Source organism: Scyliorhinus torazame, chromosome 6 (genome assembly GCF_047496885.1).
Source record: "Scyliorhinus torazame isolate Kashiwa2021f chromosome 6, sScyTor2.1, whole genome shotgun sequence".
NCBI lineage: Eukaryota > Metazoa > Chordata > Chondrichthyes > Carcharhiniformes > Scyliorhinidae > Scyliorhinus > Scyliorhinus torazame.
In genome coordinates, this window is record NC_092712.1 from 147584361 (window position 1) to 147612185 (window position 27825).

General features: G+C 48.3%; 1 protein-coding gene across 1 annotated transcript in view; it reads right to left on the minus strand.

The window, feature by feature from the left end:
* LOC140425056 (ATP-binding cassette sub-family A member 13-like) overlaps positions 1–27825 on the minus strand; it is a 505398-nt gene that overhangs the window by 450014 nt on the left and 27559 nt on the right. Inside the window, exons 3-6 of the mRNA XM_072508872.1 lie at positions 27382–27508; positions 26709–26845; positions 22085–22113; positions 17818–17990 (exon numbers count right to left, since the gene is read on the minus strand). Coding sequence (XP_072364973.1) covers positions 17818–17990; positions 22085–22113; positions 26709–26845; positions 27382–27508 — 466 coding nt within the window. The remainder of the gene's footprint in view (positions 1–17817; positions 17991–22084; positions 22114–26708; positions 26846–27381; positions 27509–27825) is intronic.

A 27825-nucleotide genomic window follows, 5' to 3' on the forward strand; every position in this document is an offset into this window, starting at 1 on the left:
CTTTTGCCGTTGGGAACTCGGCCGGTCGGGACCGGAGTATCACTGGGAGGGCCTCTGGCAATGGCCCCCCAGCCGCCCGTCGAGAATCGCGGGAGCGACGCCAGGCCCGATTCTCGTTTAAAAGTCGATTCTTCGCCCCCGCGCCAAACGCGTTTTCTGCACGGGGCTGCGGAGAATCCAGCCCATGGACTGGGTGGTAAAATCTAAACCGTTCCAGGGTGGCACGGTGGTGCAGTGGTTAGCACTGCTGCCTCACAGCACCGAGGACCCCGGCCCCAGGTCACTGTCTGCGTGGAGTTTGCACATTCTCCCCATGTCTGTGTGGGTCTCACCCCCACAACCCAAAAAGGTGTGAAGGTTAGGTAGATTCACCAAAACTAAATTGCCCTTAATTGTGAAAAAAAAAATGGGAACTCTAAATTGATTACATAAAAAAATTCTAAACAGTTCCTTGAAGATGAATTAAGGTAAAGGTGCTAGAATCACATTCGCTTTGAGGAATATTCTTCGCAGAGCATTGATTCACATTCTTTCAGTGCAGTGTCAAACAAAACAGAGGAGGGAAATTCCCAAATTCAATCCCTATTCTATGCTGCAGGCTGCATTTAAAATCACTATTTATTGATCCATTTCGTGTGTCAGCCGGGCCACAGGTCAATTGTAATTGCCATATAAGAATTGCATGGGGTTGCACAACAAATTGAATTCCATTTGAATGAGGTACTGGGGGTCTGCCAGAGACTATGAAACTCTATCTAGCATGAGTGATCATTTTCAGAAGTAAAAGGGGAACATTTTGGAGGGAAGAAATAACAGTTAAACGTAAACAATTGCTAACAATGGCCTGGATTCTCCACTCTGGAGCCTAAGGGCGGGATTCTCACCTACCCGGCGGGGCGGGGGGTCCTGGCGCCAAGGAGTGGCGTGAACCACTCCGGCGTCGGGCCGCCCAACGGTGCGGAATCCGCCACACCTTCAGGGGCTAGACCAACGCCGGAGTGGTTTGTGCCACGCCGGCCGGCGGGGAAGGGGCTTGGCGCCACACCAATCAGCGAAAGAAGGGCCTCCGCCGGGCGGCACGAGTTGGCGCATGCGCGGGAGTGACAGCATGTGCTGGCGTCATCCCAGCGCATGCGCAGAGGGGCTCGTCTCTGCACCAGCCATGGCGGACCGCTACAGCCGCCGATGCGGAGGAATAGAGCGCCCCCACTGCACAGGCCCACCCGCGGACCGGTGGGCCCTGATCACGGGCCAGGCTATCGTGGGGGCACCTCCTGGGGCCAGATCCCCCCCCGAGGACCCCGGAGGCCACCCGCGCAGCCAGGTCCCGCTGGTAAGTACCTACTCTAATTTACGCCGACAGGACCGGCCAAAAACGGGCCGCCACTCGGCCCATCGCGGGCCGAAGAATCGCCGGGGAGGCCGCTGCCAGCAGCCGCCGACCGGCACGGTACGATTCCCGCCCCCGCCAAATCCCCGGCGCCGGAGAATTCGGCAGCCGGCGGGATTCACACCACCCCCCGGCGATTCTCCGACCCGGTGGGGGGGGTCGGAGAATCCCACCCTTAAGTGTTCCCACCAGTGAAGAATCAGGACTGTTCTCTGCTGGTGCTGGGAGCTGGGGCCAGGTCCAAATCTCACGTCTTAACCATGCTAATATATGCATAGTGGAGAGGTCCCCAGATTCCGTTAGATTTCTGGGATGCTCAAAATGGCACCCTGATCCATAGGTCAGGGGGCAGGCCCCCCTACCCCCACAACGCTGATCCTGCCTGTGCTGATGAGGGGCATCTTCCCCCACCCCACCAAGGGAATAATGGATCACCCCTCCAAAGCACACATGCAAACTCTTCCCTACCAAGCTCCCGCATTAAAGACCCCCATCACACTCCCCATCAGTCACCCCACCTAAAAGCTGAAGAACAGTCCAGACGGTACTGTAAAAATCACTGCATTTTCACCTACCCTTTCCTAACATCTGTTGCCTCAGACAAAAGTCAATATAGCAGCAGCTGTTACAAGTGTCGGAGGCTTCCTCGAAACCCCACGACACTTGAAAGGGCTTCAAATCCCCTGAGACCCTTTGAAATGCAAAGCTCCCATTCATTTTCACTGAGAAAACCTTTCACTAGCCAGTGATTGACAGTCAGGATCAGCTGTTTGGTGGACTGTTTACTGATCTTTCCCTCTATCAATGCATTTCAAGTACTTTGCTTTGATGCGAACCAAAATGATTATAAACATTCTTGCTATGATTGACAGCTCCTCACCACATCAAAAGGACCTAAGTGAACCCCCTTGACCCTTGCTCAAGCTCTACCATGGCAGGGCTGTGTTTGGCCAGTCTCACACCAAAGCCCATCTGGTGCATTTCACAACTAAGGGTAGGGGGGGGGGGGGGGGGGAGTGGAGACTCAGTCTTCAAGCCAGTTAATCGCATGTACTTGCATATTGTGGGAGAGGAATTTTCAGAACCCCATAATGTATCATGGAATTCAACCAACCTCCCCCTTTAATGGATTGTTAGCTTTTAAAGCAGACGGCTTGTTCCTCAGGTGTGGTATTACAATTATGGACACGTGGTTTTTAACACAAAACAATGTTTATTCCATGAACTCAACTTAACCTTTTAAATAAACATTGGATGACTTAACACCCCTTACTTCAAAGATAACCCCGAAATTAATACAACACTAAATAATCCCTCAAAATGTTCCTTCAAACCTCCAAAAGACTTCACCTTTAACAACAGACATGAGGTTACATCCAATATATTTATAGTCTTTAGATTTGCAGACATCCACAGAGTGTTTTTCTTCCTGCAACTCTTTTCAAAACACACAGACACTCCCAGCTTTCTCATCAAACTTAGCTTTCTTCTTTCAAGCAGCACACAGCCACTACCAGCTCTTTCCTCAAACTGGCTTTTTCCTTTCAAGCAGCACTAGCCACTCCCAGCTTTCTCCTCATACTGGCTTTTTCATTTCAAGCATCTCACAGCAAACCAGCCAGGCACCTTTTAGCTGCTCTCTCCCAAAACTGAAACTAAAACTTTAAAATGGCTGAGCTAAAAGCCCAGCTCCATCCACACTCTGACATCACTGCATTTCTTAAAGGTACATTGCTTAAACATCCATTTCTTAAAGGCACTCTCACATGACAGCATGCTGAAAATGAAATGAAAATCGCTTATTGTCACAAGTAGGCTTCAAATGAAGTTACTGTGAAAAGCCCCTAGTCGCCACATTCCGGCGCCTGTTCGAGGAGGCTAGTACGGGAATTGAACCGTGCTGCTGGCCTGCCTTGGTCTGCTTTAAAAGCCAGCGATTTAGCCCAGTGTGCTAAACCAGCCCCTGCTTAACATTGCTTAAAATTGATTTACATGTTCCCACTAACGCGGGCCAGCAACAGCAACAGAGCATTGGAATGGGTCTGCCACCCAGTGCCAATCCTGTTTCTCGGGTGACCTGTTATTCTTCACCCGATCGGGAATCCCAATACTGGCATTGGGCAATGGAGAATTCACCCCAACCTGAACTCTTTCAGACAAAAATAGGTTGCTTCCCCTCATTTAAACAGCACACAGTAATTTGTCTCTGTGTTACAACGCATATGATCAAAAGATGTCACTTGACTGTTAATTTGTTATTTTTCTAATTATTTCACAAGAAGTTGGTGTTGTTGGTCAATGGCTAGGCCAGCATTTGTTGCCCATCCTCAATTGTCCTTGAGAAGGTGGTGGTGAGCTGCCTTCTTCAACCATAGCAGTTCATGTGATGTAGGTGCAGACACAGTGGCCGAATTCTCTGTCCGCTCATGCCGGCGGGATTCTCTAGTCCTGCTGCTACGAATGGAGTTTTGGCAGAGTGTCAAATTCCCCATTCTCACGGCGAGGCGAACTCAGAAAATCCCAGCCAGTGTTTGTTAAAGCAGGGAATTCCAGGATTTTGAACCACCGATAGTGAAGAAACGGCGATATAGGGTGTGATTTAACGCCTAAAAAACAAAGTCCTATTTTGGGCGCAGATATCGGGGAAGTTCTCGGCACCGGTGCAGAGAACGACCCCACTATCAAACAGGGCTCTGGGTTTTTTTTTGGCTTCGGTCAGGAATGCACCAAAGAGGCCGCAATTTCCTCATTTCTGATGGGGGTATCATTTTAAAATGCTGCCCCATAATCTCGACCCACCCACCCCCCACCTCAGACACGCCACTGCTATCTACAGACCCCCCCCACCCAATGCCCCAACATTGTCTCTTAGGGTGTCCTCGAGCCCCTCTCATCCCACGTCTTAAGGAAAGGGTAACCCCCCCCCCCCACCGTACGAATCCCTGGAGTGGGCAACATGGAACCTGAGCACCTAGGCACTGCCAGCCAGATACCTTGGCAATGCCCCTGGTAGCCTGGCAGTGCCAGGGTGGCAAAGCCAGGGTACGCAGCGGCACTGCCAGTGTTTCTGGGATGCAGTGCAAGGTGCCAGGCTGGTAGTGTTAAGGTGCCCGGGTGGCAGCAGTATTGCCAGGATACCGCACTACCCAGAGCCTGACCTGCCAGCAGCCTTTGATGTCCTGGGAGATCCCCCAATGTGCCATTATGCCTGGTCCACGTTTGTGTGGACCAATGGTCAACTTCGCCATGGCGAGGTCTCCCAGGCATGGGCATTTGTTCCCTGACCTTTGGAGAATCGGACGGCAACTGGGCGAGATCCAAATCGCAAGTCTCGTTAGATCTCATGAGGCGTTCCAAACGTCGCAAATCCCGCGAGATTTAACGGCCTTGTCGTGTCACCAAGTCGGATACAGCATGGTAGCACAGTGGTTACTACTGTTACTTCTCTGCGCCAGGGTCCCAGGTTCGATTCCTGGCTGGGTCACTGTTATAACCTGCCTGCTTACCATTGGCTGGGGACTAATGACAATCCCACAATCCTGTGGGAGTATGAGCTTCCTCAATGAGGGGGGCGGAGAAACCATTAGTAAACTCCAAGTATAAATAAAGCTGGCGAGTTTGGAAACAGCAGGAAGGAGTGTGCAGTAAGGGAAGTTGCTGCTGTTGTTATATATATATGTTACTGTAAATAAATGTTATTACTTTGTATCCTTAAAACTCGTGCTGGATTCTTCGTGGCCCTCGCAAAACTGGCGAGGAGGATTTTTGTTGGATACATGTTGGAAGTTGTTTTCTATTACACCATGCCTCTGTACTGACGTTTGGATGTTTTTGATGCTGCGCTGGAAAGCTGGAACCAGTACACACAACGGATGCGTTACTATTTCCAGGCAAACAATATCACCGAAAACGAGCGCCAGGTGGTCATATTGCTCACCGCCTGCGGCCCGCATACGTTTGGGGTGATTAGGAGCCTTACGTACCCAGCTGCGCCGGACACCAAAACGTTTGATAAACTTGTGAATATAGTGGGGCAACATTTTAACCCAACCCCGTCCACGATAGTCCAGCGTTACCGGTTTAATACCGCTGAGAGGACCCCAGGAGAATCCCTTGCCGACTTTCTATCCAGGCTACGCAGGATTGCGGAGTACTGTGACTATGGTGAGACCTTGTCAGAAATGTTACGCGACCGTTTGGTTTGTGGTATTAACAATGCGGCCACCGAGAGAAAGTTGTTAGCTGAGCCAACATTGACTTTTCAACAGGCCATTCAAATAGTAATGTCCCGAGAGAGCGCAGAACGAGGAGTGCAGGAGCTACAGGGAATGGAAGTGCATGCCTTGGGGCGCAACCCCTTCCGTCCGAAAACGTCCCCTCGCACTCCTGCGGTACCTTGGGCGAGGCAACGTCCGGACCGATGCCAGTGGCCGTCGGACATTCCTCCCCGAAGGGAGCCTTCTCCAGAACCAATGGATGAGGAGCCATGTCAGTGTCAGACTTGTAGGCGCCGACACCGTCGTGGACGGCGGTCCTGGGGGTGCCAGAGGCGCCGTCGTTCCGACCGAAACTGGGACCAGCCCAGGGGCCGTAACTGGGACCAGCCCAGGGGCCGTACCTTCCATGTGGATGAACCTGCGGCGACTACTCCTGAGGACGTGGAGACGGAGGACGACTGCCTGCAGCTGCATTGTGTGGCAGCTCCCCGTGTGGCCCCCATTAAGGTGACAGTACGGGTCAATGGCCACCCGCTTGAGATGGAATTGGACACTGGCGCAGCGGTCTCCGTGATCACCCAGAGGCCATTTGACCGCATCAAGCAGGGTATACAGACCCTTACATTAGCCGACTCACAGGCCAGGTTGGCCACCTACACGGGGGAACCACTGGACATTGCAGGAACTACAATGACCCCTGTTGTTTATTGACGCCAGGAGGGGCGTTTCCCACTTATCGTGGTGCGCGGCCATGGGCCCAGCCTGTTGGGTCGGGACTGGTTGCGCCATTTGCGGTTGCAACGGCAGCACTTCCTCCAAACAGTTTCTGAAGGGTTGACTGAGGTGCTCGGACGATACCCAGATGTATCCCAGCCTGGTTTGGGGAAAATAAAAGGGGCCGTAGCCCATATCCAAGTCGAACCAGGAGCCACGCCGCGCTATTTCCGGGCGCGCCCGGTGCCTTACGCCTTGCTCGAGAAGGTAGAAGGGGAGCTCACTCGTTTGGAGAGTTTGGGTATTATCAGGCCCGTCTGTTTTGCTGACTGGGCAGCACCAATTGTACCTGTAATGAAGCCAGATGCCACAGTTCGCTTGTGTGGCGACTATAAACTTACAGTGAATACGGCTTCCCGACTCGACCGATATCCAATGCCTCGCATAGAGGATCTCTACGCGAAGCTTGCAGGTGGACTCTCGTTCACAAAATTAGATATGAGTCATGCCTACCTGCAGTTGGAGCTGCAGGTCCCTGCCTCCTGACCATATGTAACGATTAATACACACCGGGGCCTGTATGAATATACACGGTTGCCCTTTGGAGTATCCTCTGCCTGCGCAATTTTTCAACGTGTTATGGAGGGCATTTTGAGAGGTTTACCACGTGTTGCTGTCTACTTAGATGATGTTTTCATTACAGGGACGTCGGAGCAGGAACATTTGGAAAATCTGGAGGCTGTCCTTAGGCGCTTTTCGGAGGCTGGAGTCCATTTACGTCGCACAAAGTGCGTATTTCAGGCAAAGGAAGTAGTCTACCTAGGTTATCGGGTGGACCGCGAAGGTTTGCACCCCGTCGCAGACAAGGTGCGTGCAATTCAACAGGCTCCCGCCCCGACGGACACTTCGCATCTTCGTTCTTTTCTCGGTCTCGTGAACTATTACGGGAAGTTCCTCCCCAATCTGGCAACTACGCTGGCCCCTTTGCACCTTCTGCTAAAGAAAAATCACACCTGGGTTTGGGGTCAGCTGCAAGAAACCGCTTTCCGGCGGGTAAAGCAACAATTGTCGTCGTCTGGGTTACTAACCCACTATGATACTGGAAAGCCTTTGCTTGTCACATGTGATGCATCCCCGTATGGTATTGGGGCCGTCCTGTCCCACAAAATGGAGAACGGGGCCGAGCGACCGATAGCTTTCGCCTCCCGCACATTGACTGCAGCGGAGAAAAAGTACGCGCAGATCGAGAAGGAGGGCCTGGCAGTGGTTTTTGCGGTGAAATGCTTCCACCAGTACGTGTATGGCCGCCATTTCACTATCGTGACTGATCATAAGCCTCTGCTGGGACTTTTCAGAGAGGATAAGCCAATACCGCTCATTGCTTACGCACGGATCCAGCGCTGGGCTTTGTTGCTTGCTGCATATGAGTATTCTCTGGAGCACAAACCAGGAATGCAGATAGCAAATGCCGACGCACTGAGCCGATTGCCTTTATCGACCGGCCCCATGTCGACCCCCACGACCGGTGAGGTGGTTGCAACCCTAAATTTTATGGACATCTTGCCTGTCACGGCATCACAGATCCGTGAGTGGATCCAGACGGAGCCAGTCCTGTCAAAGGTTTGGCACATAGTCCTGTATGGTGGGCAGCAGAGACAGCTCCCAGGCGAGTTGCGGGCATTTTCCTCCAAGCTGTCAGAATTCAGCGTGGAAGACGGCATCCTCTTGTGGGGGACGCGTGTGATTGTCCTGGAAAAAGGCCAGGAGCTGATACTAACAGACTTGCTCAATGGGCATCCAGGTGTGACCAAAATGAAAATGTTGGCCCGGAGTTATGTCTGGTGGCCAGGCCTCGACACTGACATTGAGAATGTGGCCCAAAACTGCTCCATTTGCCAGGAGCATCAGAAGCTTCTGCCGGCCGCGCCCCTAGATCACTGAGAATGGCCAGGGTGGCCTTGGGCGCGCTTGCATGCAGATTTCGCAGGCCCTTTTCAAGGATACATGTTCCTTCTATTAATTGACGCCCAGTCTAAATGGCTAGAGGTGCATAAGATGCTAGGCACAATGCCCTGCGCAACAATTGAAAAGATGCGTTTGTCTTTTAGTAAACATGGCCTCCCCGAGGTGCTGGTCACGGATGACGGCACTCCATTCACGAGAGAGGAGATTGCGAGGTTCACGAAGATGAACGGCATACGCCAAATCCGCACTGCCCCTTACCACCCGGCTTTAAATGGGTTGGCAGAGCGCACAGTGCAGACATTCAAAAGAGGTCTAAAGAAGCAGTCTTCCGGATCAATGGACAGGAGACTGGCTCGCTTTTTGTTTACGTATAGGACCACCCCCCATGCGGTGACTGGGGTAGCTCCCGCTAAACTCCTAATGGGCCGGAGACTTCGCACCCGCCTTAGTATGGTTTTCCCGAACATTGGCGCAAAAGTACGCCGCACACAAGAGAACGGCAGGGACAGGGATTTTCTCGGCATCAGCCGATTCGGCAGTTTGCGCCCGGTGACCCAGTGTTCGTTCGTAATTTTGCTGGTGGTGCCCAGTGGGTTCCTGGTGTAAACATTCGCCAAACGGGATCTATATCTTACCAGGTGCAAGCCCAGGGTCGTCTCCAGCGCAAACATGTCGACCACGTTCGGTCCAGAAGACTATCCCCTCAAAAGATTCCCCGCCCCGGAGCTCATTTCTACAGCTGCAGAGACCAGAGACAAGGGAAGGTAGTCCTCGCAATCTTCCACTGGTGCCTCACTCGAAGCCTGCGCAGGTCGTTACAGAACCGAATGGAGATAGGGACGCTGACATGACGGAGGCAGCAGACTCTGACTCCGAGATGGAGACACAGGATGCATCAGAGGGGGAATCCTCGGGTCCACGTGCCGTGGATGTACAACCGTTGTGCCGTTCATCACGGAAGCGCCAGTCTCCGTCTCGTTACACGCCGCCTGATCCAGCGCCGCGTACAAATGGTGTCCGGCCTGCGGCAAAACGAGTCCGACGCCCTTCTTCGCCAGGGTCTTCGGTGGATTCCTTGGACTTTGGGGGGGAGGGATGTTTTAACCTGCCTGCTTACCATTGGCTGGGGACTAATGACAATCCCACAATCCTGTGGGAGTATGAGCTTCCCCAATGAGCGGGGCGGAGAAACCATTAGTAAACTCCAAGTATAAATAAAGCTGGCCAGTTTGGAACCAGCAGGAAGAAGTGTGCAGCAAGGGAAGTTGCTGCTGCTGTTATATATATATACGTTATTGTAAATAAATGTTATTACTTTGTATCCTTAAAACTCGTGCTGGATTCTTCGTGGCCCTCACAAAAGTCACTGTCTGCGTGGAGTCTGCACGTTTTCCCAGTGTCTGTGTGGGTTTCCTCCGGGTGCTCCAGTTTCCTCCCACAGGTCCCGAAAGACGTGCTGTTAGGTAATTTGGACAATCTGAATTCTCCCTCTGTGTACCCGAACAGGCGCCAGAATGTGGCGACTAGGGGCTTTTCACAGTAACTTCATTGCAATGTAAGCCTACTTGTGACAATAAAGATCATTATTATTAATCAGGACGTTTGATTGTGCCCATAGTTCCAAGTCCATATAAGTCAACTCTATAATTTCAAGTATTCTGCATCCATTACCTTAACTTCCTCCTTCATACCTGAGACAACAACAGACATTTTAAGAATATAATCCTCATCATCTTGCATATAAATAATGTGGCTACATAAAGCAGGTCAGAAGTTAAGCATCCTGCAGAGTAACTCACCAACTGACTCGCCTGACCTGTCCACCACCAACAAGGCACAAGTCAGGAGTGTGATGGAATACTCCCCACTTGCCTGGATGGGTGCAGCTCCAACAACACTCAAGAAGCTCAACACCATCCAGGACAAAGCAGCCCGTTTGATTAGCACTTCATCCACATACAATCACTCCCTCTGCCACTAATGCCCACTGGTAAATGTGTATTATTTACAAGATGCACTCCAGGAATCCACAAATTCTCTTTAGGTAGCAGCTTCCAAGCTCATGGCTGCTACTGTGTGAAAAGACAAGGGCAGTACACATGGGAATATCACTACTTGGAAGCTCCCTTTCAAACCATCCAGCATTCTGACTTGGAAATATATCGCCATTCCTTTACTGTCACAGGGTCAAAATCCAGAACTCCCTCCCTAACAGCACAGTGGGTGCACCCAAACCATGTAGACTGCAGCAGTTCAAGGCAGCAGCTCACCAACATATCTTGTGAGCAATTAGGGGTAGGCAACAAACATTTGTCTAGCCAGAGATGCCAACATCCCATGAATGAATTAAAGAAAACATAAGAACATAACAAATAGAAGGGGGGAGGAGACCATTTGGCTCCTCAAGCCTGTGCTGCCATTCATTGAGATCATAGCTGCCCTGACTGTGACTTGAACTCCACTTTTCTGCCTGCCCATCAGAACCTTTTTGCTCCCTTGTGGATCAAAATGGGTCTAACTTAGCCTCGAATACATTCAACTATCTAGCCTCCAATGCTTGTTGGGAAAAATAATTCAAACACTAACTACCCTCTGAGAGCAGAAATTCTTCCTTATCTCAATCTTAAATGGGAGACTTTTGAAACTGTGCCCTCAGTTCTAGATTCTCCCAAGAGAATAAACATCCGGGGCGAAATTCTCCGGTATCAGCGCGATGTCCGCCGACCGGCGCCAAAAACGGCGCAAATCAGTTGGGCATCGCGCCGCCCCAAAGGTGCGGAATCCTCCGCATCTTGGGGGGCCCAGCCCTAACCTTGAGGGGCTAGGCCCGCGCCGGACTGATTTCCGCCCCGCCAGCTGGCGGAAAAGGCCTTTGGTGCCCCGCCAGCTGGCGCGGAAATGACATTGCCGGGCGGCGCATGCGCGGGAGCGTTAGCGGCCGCTCACGGCATCCCCGCACATGCGCTGTGGAGGGAGTCTCTTCCGCCTCCGCCATGGTGGAGACCGTGGCGAAGGCGGAAGGTAAAGAGTGCCCCCACGGCACAGGCCCGCCCGCGGATCGGTGGGCCCCGATCGTGGGCCAGGCCACTGTGGGGGCACCCCCCCCGGGGCCAGATCGCCCCGCGCCCACCCCAGGACCCAGGAGCCCGCCCGCACCGCCTTGTCCCGCCGGTAAGAGAGGTGATTTAATCCACGCCAGCGGGACAGGCATCCTAGCAGCGGGACTTCGGCCCATCTGGACCGGAGAATTGCGGGGGCGGGGGGGCCACCAACCGGCACGGCGCGATTCCCGCCCCCGCCGAATCTCCGGTGCCGGAGAATTCGGCAACCGGTGGGGGCGGGATTCACGCCAGGCCCTGGCGATTCTCCGACCCGGCGGGGGGTCGGAGAATCTCGCCCCCTCTCAGCATCACAAACTCCCTCAGAATCCTATGAGTGGAATTCTGCGACCCCCCGCCAGGTCGGAGAATTGCCGGGGGTCGGCGTGAATCCCTCTCCCGCCGGCCGCCAAATTCTCCGCCCCCCCAAAAAATTGCCCCGACGTGAATCTCGCCGTCTGCTTCAGAGAATGGCGAGGACCGGCGCGACGCAATGGGCCCTGGGGCCGCCCGAATTCTCCGGCCCGCGGTGGGCAGAGCAGCCGCATGTTTTAGGCCTGTCCTGCCGGCGTAAATTAAGGTAGTAGGTACTTACCAGCGGGACCCTGCTCCACGGGCGGCCTCCAGGGTCCTTGGGGAGGTGCGGGCGGATCTGGCCCCGGGGGTGCCCCCACGGTGGCCTGGCCCGCGATCGGAGCGGACGGGCCTGTGCTGTGGGGGCACTCTATTCCTCCACGTCGGCCACTGTAACAGTCTGCGATGGCCGACGCGGAGATGAAACCCCCTGCGCATGCGCTGGGATGACGCCAGCACTTGCTGGCCCTCCCGCGCATGCGGCAACTCGCACCTTTGGGGCGGCCTGACGCCAGAGTGGTTCACGCCACTCCTTCGCGCCTGAGTTGCCCGCCCCACCGGTTCGCAGAGAATCCCGCCCTATATATTTCACTAAGATCATTTTGCATTCTTCTAAACTCCAATGAGCAGAGGCCCAACCTGCTCAAAGACCAAACATGGAACAAACAGGTTGTGCGTATTAATTTATGCGGAGAATGATATTATAATTTTTCAAGTTTTACCCACAAGAAAATGGGGCGAAATTCTCCCCCAACGGCGGGATGTCCGCCGACTGGCGCCAAAGCCAGCGCCAATCAGACGGGCATCGCGCCGGCCCAAAGGTGCGGAAGGCTCCGCATCTTTGGCGGCCTAGCCCCAACATTGAGGGGCTAGGCCGACGGCGGAGGGATTTCCGCCCCGCCAGCTGGCGGAAATGGCGTTTGTTTCCCCGCCAGCTGGCGCGGAAATGCGGCGCATGCGCGGAAGCGTCAGCGGCCGCTGTCAGTTTCCCGCGCATACGCAGTGGGGAGAGTCTCTTCCGCCTCCGCCATGGTGGAGGCCGTAGCGGAGGCGGAAGGGAAAGAGTGCCCCCACGGCACAGGCCCGCCCGTGGATCGGTGGGCCCTGATCGCGGGCCAGGCCACCGTGGGGGCACCCCCCGGGGTCAGATCGCCCCGCCGCCTGGTCCCGCCGGTAAATACCAGGTTTGATTTACGTCGGCGGGACAGGCAATTCCTGGACGGGACTTCGGCCCATCCGGGCCGGAGAATCCAGCGGGGGGTCCCGCCATCCGGCGCGGCCCGATTCCCGCCCCCGCCCAATCTCCGGGAGCGGAGACTTCGGCGGGGGCGGGGGCGGGATTCACGGCGGCCAACAGCCATTCTCCGACCCGGCGGGGGGTCGGAGAATGACGCCCATGATGTCTGATGAGGTCCAGCATAATTATACGTACCCAATATAATATTCTGCAAGATCTTTCATCACATTATCTCACTAGCCAATGGCACTGACAGTAAAGTGTCAACAGTAACAACAAAGTTTTGTGTACAGCATACATAAGGTCCTTTATATAGGGGATTGGCAATTAACAGGCAGCAAATTCACCCAAATTCAGACAACTGACAAATCATAAATGCAATTGGCATCATTTGACTGTGAAATCTAGAAAGGTAACATGTCCCCATTTTCTGTCATTTACACTAGTCAAGGAAGAATGGCAGGCACTGAGTTTTCTGCTATCACAAGTACACATTGGCTAATTGTTGCTGGACAGACACCCTGCAGTGCTTGCAGGGTAGGGAAGTGGAGAAAATTTTAAATATTGAAGCCTATAATATAATTGGGGTTTCAGTCCACGTTCTAACCAATGTGCAAGAACTAAGAGGCTTATAGGAAAATTAGGAGTGCATTCTACGCGCTCTCATATCCATTGACATTAATTATGGGCAATGACCAACAATATTCTGATGTGCTGACCCTCCTGTCAACAGTGCAGGGTTTAGAAAACCTTGTCAGCATTCTTGAAATTGGCCTTGTTTTTTCACAGAATGAAGGTGTGATCATAGATCATGGAATCCCTACAGTGCAGAAGGAGGTCATTCGGCCCAACAAGTCTGCACCGACCCTTGAAAAGGGCACCCTACCTAAGCTCACATCCCCAGCCTATCTCCGTAAACCAGTCTAATCTTTTGGATACTAAGGGGCAAGTTATCATCGGCAGTTCACCTAACCTGCACATCTTTAGACTGTGGGAGGAAACCGGAGCACCGGGAGGAAACCCACGCAGATGTGCGAACTCCACACAGGCACTCACTGAAAGTCGGAATTGAACCCGGGTCCCGGAAGCTGTGAGGCAACAGTGCAAACCACTGTATCACCATGCAGCCTTTTTGTGTTTGGTGCTGTTTCAAAACATGCATTTTCATACGATTCAAGTATTTCACAAGTATCCTACGATCCCATGGCATTAATTGCAGTTAAGTATGGAACAAATTTAAGTGCTTGAACTTTATTACACCTATTGGTTTAATACAGCTTCAGGTTTGTATGTTAGTTGAGATCTGTCATTCTCTAGTTCATGGTGAGTCATCAAATATTTGCATTCTAAATGTTCTCTGCTGTCCTGGGGCGTGGTCTATCAGCTGTGTCCCACCCAACGGGGGACAACACAGCTAAGGCGCCTCACCCGGGCTTCCCAACGGCCGGTTTGCCTCTCGAGATCTAACGGGGGAGAAAATCTCAGCAAAACCCGCCTAAAACGGCACTTAGAGGATAGGATCTACCGGTCGCGTAGCATCAGAGAAGCAGCACGACGAGGTGCAGCGCAACCGCTGGATGCTGGGAGATCCCACTTACGGGATCCTCCCAGCTCGCCATGTCTCACAAGACAGCGTTAATCACCTTCTTGAACTGCAGTGGTGTAATTACATCCACAGTGCTGTTAGGGAGTGGGTTCTAAGTTCTTGACCCAGCAACAGTGAAGGAATGGTGATATAATTCCAAGTCAGGATGGTGTATGACTTTGGAGGGAAATGCAAGTGCCGATGTTCACATGCGCCTGCTGTCCTTGTTTCTGTGGGCTTGGAAGATACTGTAGAAGGAATTTTGGCAAGTGACTACCATGCCATTCTTTGAGGTACACACAGCTGCCACTGTGTTGGTCTCGGATGGAGTGATTATCTAAGATGCTGGATGGGTTGCCAATCAATCAGGCTGCTTTGTCCAGGATGGTGTAGGACTTCTTGAGTACTGTTGGGGCTCCACTCACCCAAGCAGATGGAGAGCATTTGATAACACTCCTGACTTGTGCCTTGTAGATGGTCAACAGGCTTGGGGGGGGTCAGGTGGTGAGATACCCGTCTCAGAATTCCCAGGCCTCTGACCACGACTTGCGTACCAATCCTTTGAAAATTGGACACTTGGATGGGAAGATGTAATTGAATGAGTGATTGTCATGAGTAACCCACCAACTCTTAACAATAAAATATATAAATGGGCAGTTGAGATGGAAAAAGCAGGGCCAAGGTAGGCTTGCTGGCTTGTGTAATGCTAATGTACAAGAACTCATTATGGCAGGCAGCAGACACTAGGCAGTTCCATCCATCCGATATGCGATCGGTAAATCTTTTCAGTGATCACAGGTCGTACAAGGTATAGAAATATCCTGGACCTCCCTCCCCAACAGCACTGTGGGTGTACCTACACCGTATACACTGCAGCAATTCAAGATAAGAACTCATCACCATCCTCTCAAGGGCAATTACGAAGGGGTAATAAATGTTGACCAAGCCAGCGACGCCCACATCCGATGACTGATTTAAAAAAAATTACGATGTAAATATGTACTGCGGGATTTTCCGTCGGCAGGATTCTCTTCTTCGCCATCAGCACACCCATGCCTGCAGATTTCCCGACGGCGTGGGATGGCCACAATTGGAAATCCCATTGGCCGGTTGCCGGTACGGAGGATCCTGCTGCCGGCAGAGGCATGCCACGCTGCAAAACGGGGCCGGCAGGACAGAGAATCCCACCGTTAGTTTTTGAAGCATTGTTTTTCAATAAACCACATAAATTAAACTTCTTGTGACTTTAGCTCTCTTGTAGTCCACTCTTGTAGTCCAGGAGCAGACTCATTTCAGGAGATTGTCAGGGCAGCCTAAAAGAAAGCTGATGAAATGAGTGCACAGAACGCAGACAAATAGGGTGAAGCTGGTACTCTCGTAAATTCATACATTCATGATCATTTTTTGCCTGTAAATTGGCATATCAATGTTGATTTTTTTTTTGCACAATAACAAAATACTACTGATACCGGAAATCTGAAATAAAAACAGAAACAGCTGGAAGTACTCAGCAGGTCAGGCAGCATACTTGTGCAAATAAATAGAATTAATGTTTCAGAGTAATGGCCGTTCATGAGAACTGGAAGAAATTAGAGATGTAACAATTTTTAAGCAAGTGCAAATACATGGAAAAGGGTAGGTAGCAGAACAAAGGCAAAGGATAAATGATGGTGGAAACCAGGAGTGGGTAACATAACAAAGAGGATTATAGTGCATTGTAAAAGTAGGCGATCACGTGACAATTAAAAATCCAAAGATGTGTCTAGAGGAGCTGTAAATGCCAACAGCAAAACCATTACTAGCATTGCTATCCAAATAAGTAGCGGCACAGGTCATAGGCCTTTCAATTTTAAGTATAGTACAAATACCAAAAGGATAAATGTCAATTAATAATACAGGGTGCTATAAAGCTGGAAGACTCTGCAGGTAATCTACTGCCAATTGCATCTTGTCAGCCAGGGCCTTGAACTGTTCCTGACTCTTGCAACCTCTTCATTTGGATTCTGAAATATCATCAGTCTCAGCGTTCCTACTATCACAAGGACACCAAGCAGCAATTGCCTATCCCCTCTCGGAGCCCAAGCCTACTGACAACAGCAATCACTCTACCTCCATCAGGATATCGTTTCATCGAGAAGCCACTGAATTCCAGTGTCAGGATTCACAGCTCCATTTTACCTCATCAAGATCCAAACTCCACTGACCACTTCACCATCTCTCACTCTCATCCTTTCTCCAAGCCCTTCCAAACCTAAGCCCCACTGGGCACACCCTCCCACAAAGACTCATTCAGGCTTCCAACACCAATAATCTCTGCACCTTCCTTGGCCCAAACCTTCTTCTGAGTCACCACACCCTCCGCCCCTGCTGTTAATAAGTGACTTTAACTATTGTGTAACTATGTGGAAATTTAAATCTTTACAACCTAATCCTCATAGTTAGCTCTGCCACTGAGATATGTCAGAAAAGCACGGTGTGATCTTCCTCAAATTCAGGGAGCATTCATTGCCTAAAACCTTGAATGTAATGCACTCAAGACCCTGTACATTATTGGCTAAAGTTTGTATTTTGTTTTACGGTTGGAATCAAAGTGAGACATTTGAGACTGCAGTGTGCATAATCCATTTCCCTTTATTTACAGCTGCTGTGTACATATTGGGAACTCTGCTGGAACGTTGTAACTTCTCTTCCCTCCAGATTTCTGTTACTCAGTCATGTGACATTGCAGCATCATTACATTAGCATCAGGTGCTTCATCGACATGCAACCATTGTCCTGATTCTGATTAGCTGTCAAGGCCAGTTTCCACATTCTATCTTTGTCTTTTTCTCACTATCCAAACATAAAGACAATAAAATGTTTGAGGTGAATGAAATTGCCATGGCATTGCCTTGGGAAAATAAACCAGGGAACAGCTGTCTCAACGCCTTGCCCAATCAGAGTCAACCTGTCCGGTTTGAATTTAAACAAAAGCTTGGCAGTTAACTGTTCCCTAATGCATTCCCCCAAGGCCATACCTTAACCAGAGTCCACATGCCAACCAATCAGTACCCTCTTCTCATGCAATATAAATTGTTGTACCCTTTGATATTTGGTATTCTTGCGAATGTGTCCCGAAGAGTGCAAGGCAAAGATCTTCGACAACGTATCTTTTTTTTTTCACACTACTCAATAATTATTCACCATCAACGATTTTGAGGAACAAGGAAATAATTAGATTCTTCATTAAAGCTCTTTAATAGGAGATATATTTCTACCTTTTTAGATCCATCACTGTGTCAGCCATCATACTAGTCCCGTTGCTTAAAAAATCCTCATTCATCAGGGTTTTCAGTAGGTTAGGTAAGTTAAAAAGAATGTCCCAGGTATATGTTTCATTTTGAATTCTTTCCATTATGGAAATGACTTGCTCCATTTGAATCAGACCCATCTAAAAAATATAATGTGAACAAATTTGGTTTGCCTTAAATTCAAAACTTTCTTAAGAACTGTGTTACTTTCAAGCTTTACTTGTACAAGCAAGAAAAGATGAATGAAGGTAGAGATAACTAGGATGGGATAAAGGGGTTTAGTTCAGTTGGCTAGACAGCTGGTTCGTGATGCAGAGCAAGGCCAGCAGCACAGGTTCAATTCCCGTACTGGCTGAGGTTATTCATCCGGGCCCACTTCCTTAACTTTGCCCCTCACATTAGATGTGGTGATCCTCAGGTTAAATCACCACCCCTTCAAAGGGGAAAGCAGCCTATAGTCATCTAGGACTATGGTGACTTTACTTTACCTTTAAGTGGGATGTGAATCCATAGATCATTGTGCTTCAATCAGTGCTCTTTCAGATATATTCCCAAGAACTGCCAATTGGAAAATAGAGTTTAGATATGGCTGCCCTCTTTGGCATGTCCATCTTGAGAGACAGGTTTGCAGGCGGGGAGTTCCTAAAATTCACCAAGTGGAACCAAGTGCCCCCTGATGCGCACACAATTTTACATGAGACAGGCAAGGCTAAATATATCTGTCAATCCCAGCCCCAATTATTGGCCACTTAAGAGCTGCTTCCCACCCAGTCTCAATTTTAGAGTTAGTGGGTGGAGTTCCAGGGCAGCAGGGAAGCAGCAAGTCGTCCTGCTTGGGATCGGGTGGGACAGGCTCCCTTAAGGGACCTCTTTCCACGTCAGATGACCAGTGCTCCCCAGCCGCCTCCTTTTCGCCCCCCCCCCCTTCCATAACACCGCCCTCATGGTATGCCCCTGCAGGTGTAACCTTCCCCATTAGTCTCTCCATCCAGATCCCCACTCCATATTTCCCCATACCACCAGGCGTCACCACTCCTCCCCATAATAAGACCACCGACACTAACCTGGACACTGTGACTTTAAATCTGAGGACTGCTTATTGCCCCAGTCATGCAGCCACGGTGTTTACTGATGCATCTGGGACTACAGAGCTGCCAGATAATCTGATAAGCCTGCAGCTCTCTGAGGCAGGACCTACTCCTGAGTGAGGAGCATTGAATGGCTGTGGATGGCAGGTCAGAAACTCCTGTCATCTGAAAAATCCTGCCCCATTTGTTTAAATAGACCAAATGCTGAATATGAATCATTTGAACTGGGATCAAATTTATGCATTCAGTGTATGAACAAAAGCAATCCAATCTGGATTATTTCACTCCTATTGGATAGCAAACAAATTGTATTTCATAGAGCTAACTGTACCTACTTTCCTTTGAAATCCTGGATATCATGCTGTAAATAAAAATAGTCACGTATACAAACAAAATTTATGAAAACTTGTTGGTGTTATTTCGAAGACTTTCTTTCAATGGGGATCTCATTAATTTGTAAAAAAAAAGCAACATCGGACAAGTAACATTTTCTGCATTAATTTGCACATCAGTTGAGCAGAAGTAAGTCCCTTTACTAATATGTTTTATATAAATAATAGATAAACACAGAACTCAGAGACGATTATGTAAACAATATAGGCACGATCTACCCAAATGCGAACAGAGTCCCGTAGCGAGAATGTTTAGCCGGGTGTTTCGCAACGCTTGGAGCATCGAGAAACACCACGCTATTGAACATCAGTTCGGGTACATATGGGGCCTCAGCAGGGAATTACCCGACAAGGCCACAGTTAGTCCCATTGTCTGCTTGGAGGAGCTCTGCTTGCCTGAACGCCTCAGTGCAGAAGGAAATATCTCGAACCCCGACGGGACCCCCGAACCTCCTCCAAAGCCCCAACTCACCAATAAGGGGGTCCTCATGCCCCCCACTCCCCCAACACCCTACAGGGCACCTCAGACCCGAACCGCAGCATGGGGAAAATGCCAACTTGGCAGCTTGGCACTGCAAGCCTGGCAGTGCCCCTGCCAGTGCCAGGTTGGTATCGAGGTGGCACTGCCAGGATGGCAATGCCATGGTGCCACCCTCTGAGGGCAAGTACCTGGGGGCCTCCGATCGAGTGTTGATCTATCTGAACCGGCGCTCGCCGAGATCGGGAAGGCGAGAGGATCAGATCCCATGCCTTGGGTAGATCGTGGGAATGCATAGCTGTCGCTCTCTAATATGTAGATTTGCTAAAAGGTGGGCAGGATTCACATTGTGACATCTCGCGAGTTTGTGTTAAATCTCACAAGGCATGGCAAGCCAGGTAGATCCTGTAAGAGGGATCTCTCAGCATCTACTGCCTCGAACACAGCATGGCCAGTAGATTGTGCTCTACAAATATTTTGAAAAACAAAAATTACATTTGGCTTGATTAAATTAAGATTTTACTCATTTATTATTAAATGTGTACCTTTTATCAGTATTATTACTGTATTAATCATTAAATATTATTAGCTGTTCTGCTGCAATATTTAGCAAAGCAAATTTATACTTTACTTAAGCTATAGATTGTTACATTGGTAAAACTAGAGCAAGTTACATTCACCGTTGAAAATGGACAGAGATAAAAGTTTTCACTCTTGTTCCTTAGTCTGTTTCTTGGTAAACAATCAAAAACTAATAAGGCAGATTTCACTGGTTCACAGAAGCCTGATTAATTTTTGGCAAAGATTTAAATCAGGATTCTGGAATATTTTAAAGAATCTGTTAAGATTGGGAAATAGGGCAAATTGACATTTACTTTGATTCTCCGTTCCTTCACACCAGTGGGATTCTCTGTTCACGCTGCGGTGAATGAAGATTTGTCAAAGTGCCAAATTCTCCATCCTCGCTGGACGTGCACATACAACCGAGAATCCCACCCTTTTCCTTTTAGAATGTTGGAGGTTGTTTTATGTAGAACTATGTTGGTTGTTCTAGACTGTTGTGGATTGTCTCAGTTGCTCTGATGGAATTTGTCACAGCTGTCAAAACGTGAGCAGAGTTTTAAGAGCAGGTTGTTAGCTATGCATTGACCTGAAACCTCAGGTTGGATTCTCTGCTGTGCGCCACCGGTAGCGGAGTTCCCAATGCGGCGGAGAATCCAGCGTCAGGGAAAAAATAGGATCAGCTCCAGACGCCAATCCGTTTTCAGTGCTCCAGACCCCGCTGACGCCTGTATCGAGGTTTGAGGCCAGCGCCAATCCTATTAACAGACCAGGTACCATATTCTCTGGCTCTTGCGATTCTCCAGTCCTCTGGGCTGGAATTCACATGGCTGAGAATTGGTGCTCGTCCGATCAAGCATGTATTTGAGGTGGTGGGCCAAGGGATAACTCTTTAAGGGAGTTTCCCCCAAAGTTCATTGGGGGCCACCCTCTCCCCCACAATACAAGACCAGCCCACCCCACTCCCACCAACCCCTCCCCCCCTACTGCCCCCCCCCCCACCAGAAGCCACCTAATTAAGGAGATTCCCCCTCAGCAACCCCTAATTAAAGCTCAAAATGGCAGTCCGATAGCAGGATTCCTATAGGAATCCCTCGCAAACCTCCTCAAACAGAATCCTGCACAGCTAACGACTGGGACTTGCTTCCAAATTAAGTACAATTCAGCTCTGGCAGGAGAACATAGTGCTCCGCCCATGCTAAAGTTGCCTCTTAGTGTCCAAAAGGCTAGTTGGGGTTACAGGGTTAGGGTGGGAATGTGGGCCTAGGTACAGTGCTCTTTCAGTGGGTCGGTGCAGACCTGATGGGCTGAATGGCCTCCTTTTGCACTGTAGGGATTCTATAATGATTCTTTTATTTGCTCTACCAAAAACCCTCTTTACTTGTCAATACTTGTTTTCCATTTTTGGTGCATTTCTCCATTATACTATATGTAAATTTTTGACAAATAGTTGTAGTCACCAATGTTCCATCAGTGGGTTGATTAGCTCAGTTGGTTGGATGGCTGGTTTGTGATGCAGAGCAAGGCCAACAGCGTGGGGTTAATTCCCATACTGGCTCAGGTTATTCATGAAGGCTTCACCTTCTCAACATTGCCCCTCACCTGAGGTGTGGTGACCCTCAGGTTAAATCACCACCAGTCAGCTCTCAAGGGGAAAGCAGCCTCTGGTCCAGTCTGTGGCAAATTTACATTTTTTTATTGATTGAATCACTTACCATGCCAGCTCCAAGCTGCCCCGAAGCACCTGAAGAAGAAAACAAAACATGTCATACAAAGGGTTGCGATTTAGATCAGCTTCAGTAGGACTGCTGCATCATCACAAAGGGAAAACCAGGGAAAAGGTAAGAAAATATGATTAAGATGATTATAATTCGGTTCAAGGATAGAACACCATGTTATGTTTCTGTATCTTTTCTGCCCTTCTTACTGTTGATATTTGAAATTCTATATTTTACCCTCACAGTTACATCTTGGCTCTCTACAGCTTCAAGAGTACCATAGTTACCCAATATGAAGACAATTGCTTGCTAACATGCACAGGAGAACAAATAAAAATGTTTCTTTAGAATTCTTTATGGGTTTATCCCATACAAGATTATCTTTGCTTCCAAAAGCAAGAAAGCATCAGTAATAAAAGAATGTTTTGTAACCTGTGACTCTCAATCAGATTTGTTGAATAATAAATAAAGAAGTGAATAAATGAATGACTCAATATTTATTTGTCGTGCAAAAGCTAAATACAAACATGAATGGAGTTCTGATGAAAAGCCACCGAGCTGAAACATTAACACTGCTACTCTCATCAAAAATACTGCCTGACCTCGAGGTATTTTCAGCATTTGTGTTTTCATTCATAGTGGGTGTTGGAATATAGGAGCTTCTCAAACAGGAAAAAATAATAAATGGTTCCCAATCGCTATACTAAATTGTAGTGCTATGATTAGCTTTTCCATTTGTAGATGTATTTTCCTGTAATGTGAAACTCTAAAACTTGCCTAACTAGTCTCTCTGAGAGTCCATTTTGACTTTATCATTTGAACAGTCCATGCTAATTAATTAACCCAGATAAAAGCTCAAAGTTTGATATATTCAAAAAGGGGGGTAGAGAGAAAACAGGGAACTAAAGACCAGTGAGCCTAATGTCGGTAGTAGGGAAGATGCTCGAGTCCATTATCAAGGATTTCATAGCATAACGTTTGGAAAGCCGTGGTATAATCAGACAAAATCAGCATGGATTTACGAATCTACTGGAATTCTGTGAAGGTGTAAGTAGTGCAGTTGACCAGGAATACTTTCAACAAGGTCTCACATAGTGAATTACTATGTAAAGTTAAAGCGCATGGGATTGCGGGTAGTTTCTTGAGATGGATAGAAAGCTGGTTAGCAGACAGGAAGCAAAAAGTTGGAATAAATGGGTCTTTTTCAAATTGGCAGGAGATGACTAGTGGGCTAGCAGGAATCTATGCCAAGACTCCAACTGTTCACATTATCTATTAATGATTTAGATGAGGGAACTAAATGTAGTAGCTCCAAATTTGCAGATGACACAAAGTTGGGTGGGTGGGTGAATTGTGAGTAAGATGCAGAGATGCTTCAGCAGGATTTGGATAGGCTAAGTAAGTGGGCAAATGCATGGCAGAGGCAGTATAACTGTGGATAAATGTGAGGTTATCCACTTTGCTAGCAAAAATAGGAAGGCAAATTATTATTTGAAAGGGTGCAAATTGAGAGAGGTAGATACTCAGCGCGATCTTGATGTCCTCGTCCATCAATCACTGAAAGTTAGTGCGCAGGTACAGCAGTCGGTAAAGAAGACAATTGGCCTGTTGGCCTTCGCAGCAAGAGGATTTGAGTATAGGAATAGGGATGTTCGATTGCAATTATATAGGGCATTGATGAGGCCACACCTGGAGTGTTCTGTGCAGTTTTAGTGTCCTTAACTGAGGAAGGATGTTCTTGCTGTGGAGGCAGTGTTGCAAAAGTTTACCTGGGATGGGGGGACTGTCATGTGAGGAGAGACTAAATCGGTTTAGGGTTATATTCATTGGAATTTAGAAGAGTGAGAGGATTTCATAGAAACTTATATAATTCAAACAGGATTAAACAGGGTAGATTCAGAAAGAATGTTCCTGATGGTGGAGGAGTCCAAACTAGGAGACATAGTTTGAAGATAAGGGGTAAACCTTTTAGGACTGTGTTAAAGAGAAATATCTTCACCCAGAGATTGGGGAACCTGTGGAACTCACAACTACAAAAGTTAGTTGAGGCATTGTGTAATTTGAAGAAGGAATCAAGTTTAACTCTTGGGGCTAAAGGAATCAAGGTGCGTGGACGGGGAAGGCGGGATTAGAGTATTGAACTTGATGATCAGCTATGATCATAATGAATGGTGGAGCAGGCTCAAAGAGCCAAATGATCTTCTTCTGCTTCTATTTTCTATTGTTAAGACACCATGGGCGAGTGCACAGCCAGTTCCAGCCCCACAGACCCCGGAGTCCCAACATAAGTGAATTAACCAATAATTCATGTTTTCCTGACATCTTTAACCCCTGACTGCTCCAGTGAGTTACAGACACCAGATTTATAAGTAAAACATTAACGAACGTTATTTATAACAAGAGTAAAAGATGACCATATGAAGGAAATAGTTAGAACTATGGTCTACTAGTCTACCTGTTAAAAAAAACCTCCTACCTTCACCCAGACACACACACCACAGGCACATGATGAAGAGATCGGAAAAGGATTTGAATAATGGGAATGGAAGGAAAAGGATTGAGATGAATCATCGCTGCTGCGGTTGTGTCCTTTGTAGGCTCTGGTCTTGTCCGAACGCAACCCTCTTGGGGTTTGGTTCATTCAAGACATTCAGATTGGTGCAATTCTGACCTTTGACCATCAGATGGAGTCCCCATCTCCCTGAAATATTACTGGAGTCTTAAACCTGAGAATTTAACAGGCTTTTCCCTATGTCTGATCTCTGTGCAGAAACACCGGCTATATTATAAAGAGAGTTCTCAGTTTGGGTTCTTCCCAGCCCTTCAGACAGAGGATTAAAGAATCACAGACCTGGTGAGAAACTACTGGCAGCCTTGCACTCCAGAAGATCCCTTCATTGTTCTGACTGCTGTCTGTCTTTTAAACAGAAGTTCTTTCATAAGTCTTACCAGCAGCCTTTCAAATCGCCTGGCAGAGGGAGGGAGAGCAGAGAGAGTGCATTCCAGCTGCTTCCTGGCTGAATCACGTCTCACAGAATTCAGGACAAAATGGAGCTCTTCAAATGACCTGCCTTTCTTCTGGAAGATACTGAATGTCTCCAAGCAACAAGAGGAGATGGTTGAGAAGGTGGGCCTTAATGAATAAGGTACGGGAATTGAACAAGCATTGCTAGCCTCACTTTGCATCATGAATCAGCTGTCTAGCCAACTGAACTAAACCTGCCTTGGCAGCAGATGCATGGGAAGACCATCATCTGAAAGTTCCCTTCAAAGCCACATATCATTCTGACTTGGAAACACATTGCCGTTCCTCAATGTCGCTGGGTCAAAACCCTAGAACACCTTTCCTAACAGAACTGTGGATGTTCCTACAACACAAGGACTGTAGCAGTGCAAAAAGATGGCTCACCACCTTCTTCTCAAGGGCAATGAATGCAATGCCTGCCGAGCCAGCATCGTTTGAATCCCCACTTTTAAAAAAAAGTGTACTCATTGCATAATCAAGGGACCGGGCATTGGAAAGGGTGACCCACTGAGAGGCACCTCCTACCCTTGCTGCCAACCACCCTCCCCAATGACACCCACCTCCTCCCCAATCACCATCACTCACCTGGACCCTGGATGTCTTTGTGATCCTGGGCCTCGGATGGGTGCATTGCCAGCAGCAGTCACTGGCTCACTATCGAGTAATGCATAGCTGCCAACTTCTGATTAGCTAGCATCTCTCAGGGTCTGGGATTTCTGTCCCCAGGACCTTTAATCCTAGGGAAATCACACTGCTGTATTCTTAAGTGTCTGATTGGCACTTAATTCAGCGGGCATTCCCAAAAGGATGTGACATGGGGTCCTCACCAGTCTCCAGCCAACGGGGAAGACTCCTGTAACCTACATTAAGTTCTACTCGTTACTGGGAGATGGCCAAGTAGGGAAGGTTCCACTGAATTTCCCTCATAATTTTGTTTCCACTCTTACTTTTCCAAGTTTACTTTGATATTTGGCCATTTTGTTAACTTTAACCTTCCCTCACATGCACCCTCTCTGAGTTGGAATGTATAATTTCTAATGATTATTGACGGATGTCAGGAACAGATGCTCCTTGGTTTAAACAGACTTAGACTGGCAACAAATTGGAACCAAAGGGAATCTAAATGGCTTAACACTGATGGATACTCGGCCTTAGACCCTTGGGATTTTCTGAAGCGATGTCACGCCCTCTGAAATTACTTTTTTAAGTTAAGTTCTTCAGATTCGGCAAGTTATCCAATCCTTTTTGATGATATTCCCATGTTTGGTCTTCTCCCCCACTTACCTTCCATACATGGTCAGGCTTTTTGTTCATTTGGCTACTTCTGCCTCTGGGTCTTTCCATTTATTTTACCTGCAAAGTGGCTTCTTTCAGCAGGGCAGCCTGGTTTCCCCTCACACATCAGTATCATTTTCTAATCAGTAAAATGTAAGGACTCCGAACCAAAATACTTACGTGGAGTCCCTCAAAAAACAAAAACTTGTCCTGAGCGCCTGATTAAAACAATTCCACAGCATTAATTCTTGCTGAAATATAGGGAGACATTTGTCATTATGTCAACGGAAGTAAAACATTTTACACCCATGCACAACTTACCTGATTCTCCAAACAATTCATTTACATTATTTTGTAAAGTGGATGCTTTTTGCAAGGTATCATTAATATCCTCTCCTAGTTCTTCTATTAATGTCAGGATATTGAGCCCACTCTCATCTGTGAAGCTCAGTGATGACCTGCAACAAAATAAAGCTGTATATTTTAGAAATAGCATGAATCTGACAGAAGTAGCTCATATGCAATGTTACAAGTGTATCAATACGGAAAAATCTGAATTCTATTAAACAGTGGGACACAATGAAAATCGTGTCTCTGGCCTCTGATCTTGGCCTTTCCGATCCCTCTCTCCTTCCTGCCATTAAGTTCAACAGGATCAGAGAGAAATTAATTTCTCAAGTCCCTCTCTGCCTCTGAATTAATATCCAGTCCTCTGTGCTTAGATTATGCCATAACCAGGAGCATTAGGTGAAAATGAATCTTGCCGGATGATTCACCTGTCCAGCTGGCAGCACAACCCCACCATGGGTTTCCCAGCAGTGTGGGGTAGCTTCAATGGGAAATCCCATTGACAAACGGCAGGACGAGAGAATTCTGTCGTAAGCGAATGTCGTGCCACTGAGAAACACACGGCTGGGCGACTGGATAATCTCACCCCTTATTTCAAGTCTTTTCTTTCCTGGGTATGAAACAAAGAGAATTTTGGAGGTTGTACCTGGATTTGGGAGTGTTCTCTGCTCCTGTAAACTCCCCGCTCTGACATTGAGAACCAACATCACAAAAAAGGCTCTGAACGAAAGGAATTAGACCTCCACTGGGCAAAGTGCGAGGCTCCAAGAAACCTAAAAGTACAGAAGAAAATCACACTATATTAAAGCTAAATGAGACTTATTTCCGTATTTAACGTAACTCAGTTTGTGAATTGGCAATCATGTTATTTACCAGTTTGTCGATATATAAGGTTTCATAATTTTGTAAAAATCATATTATTGTATTGCTTTTTTGTCTGATTTAGGTTTTTCTTCTTCATTCAAAAGAAATTCTTTGTCACATGATAACGAACACAACAAAATAAAAATGCAGCTCAGCAAAAACATCATTGCTCACTCAGGTTTGGGAAGTGGCACAGGATTGTTTTATATATTTAGTATGTAGGCGG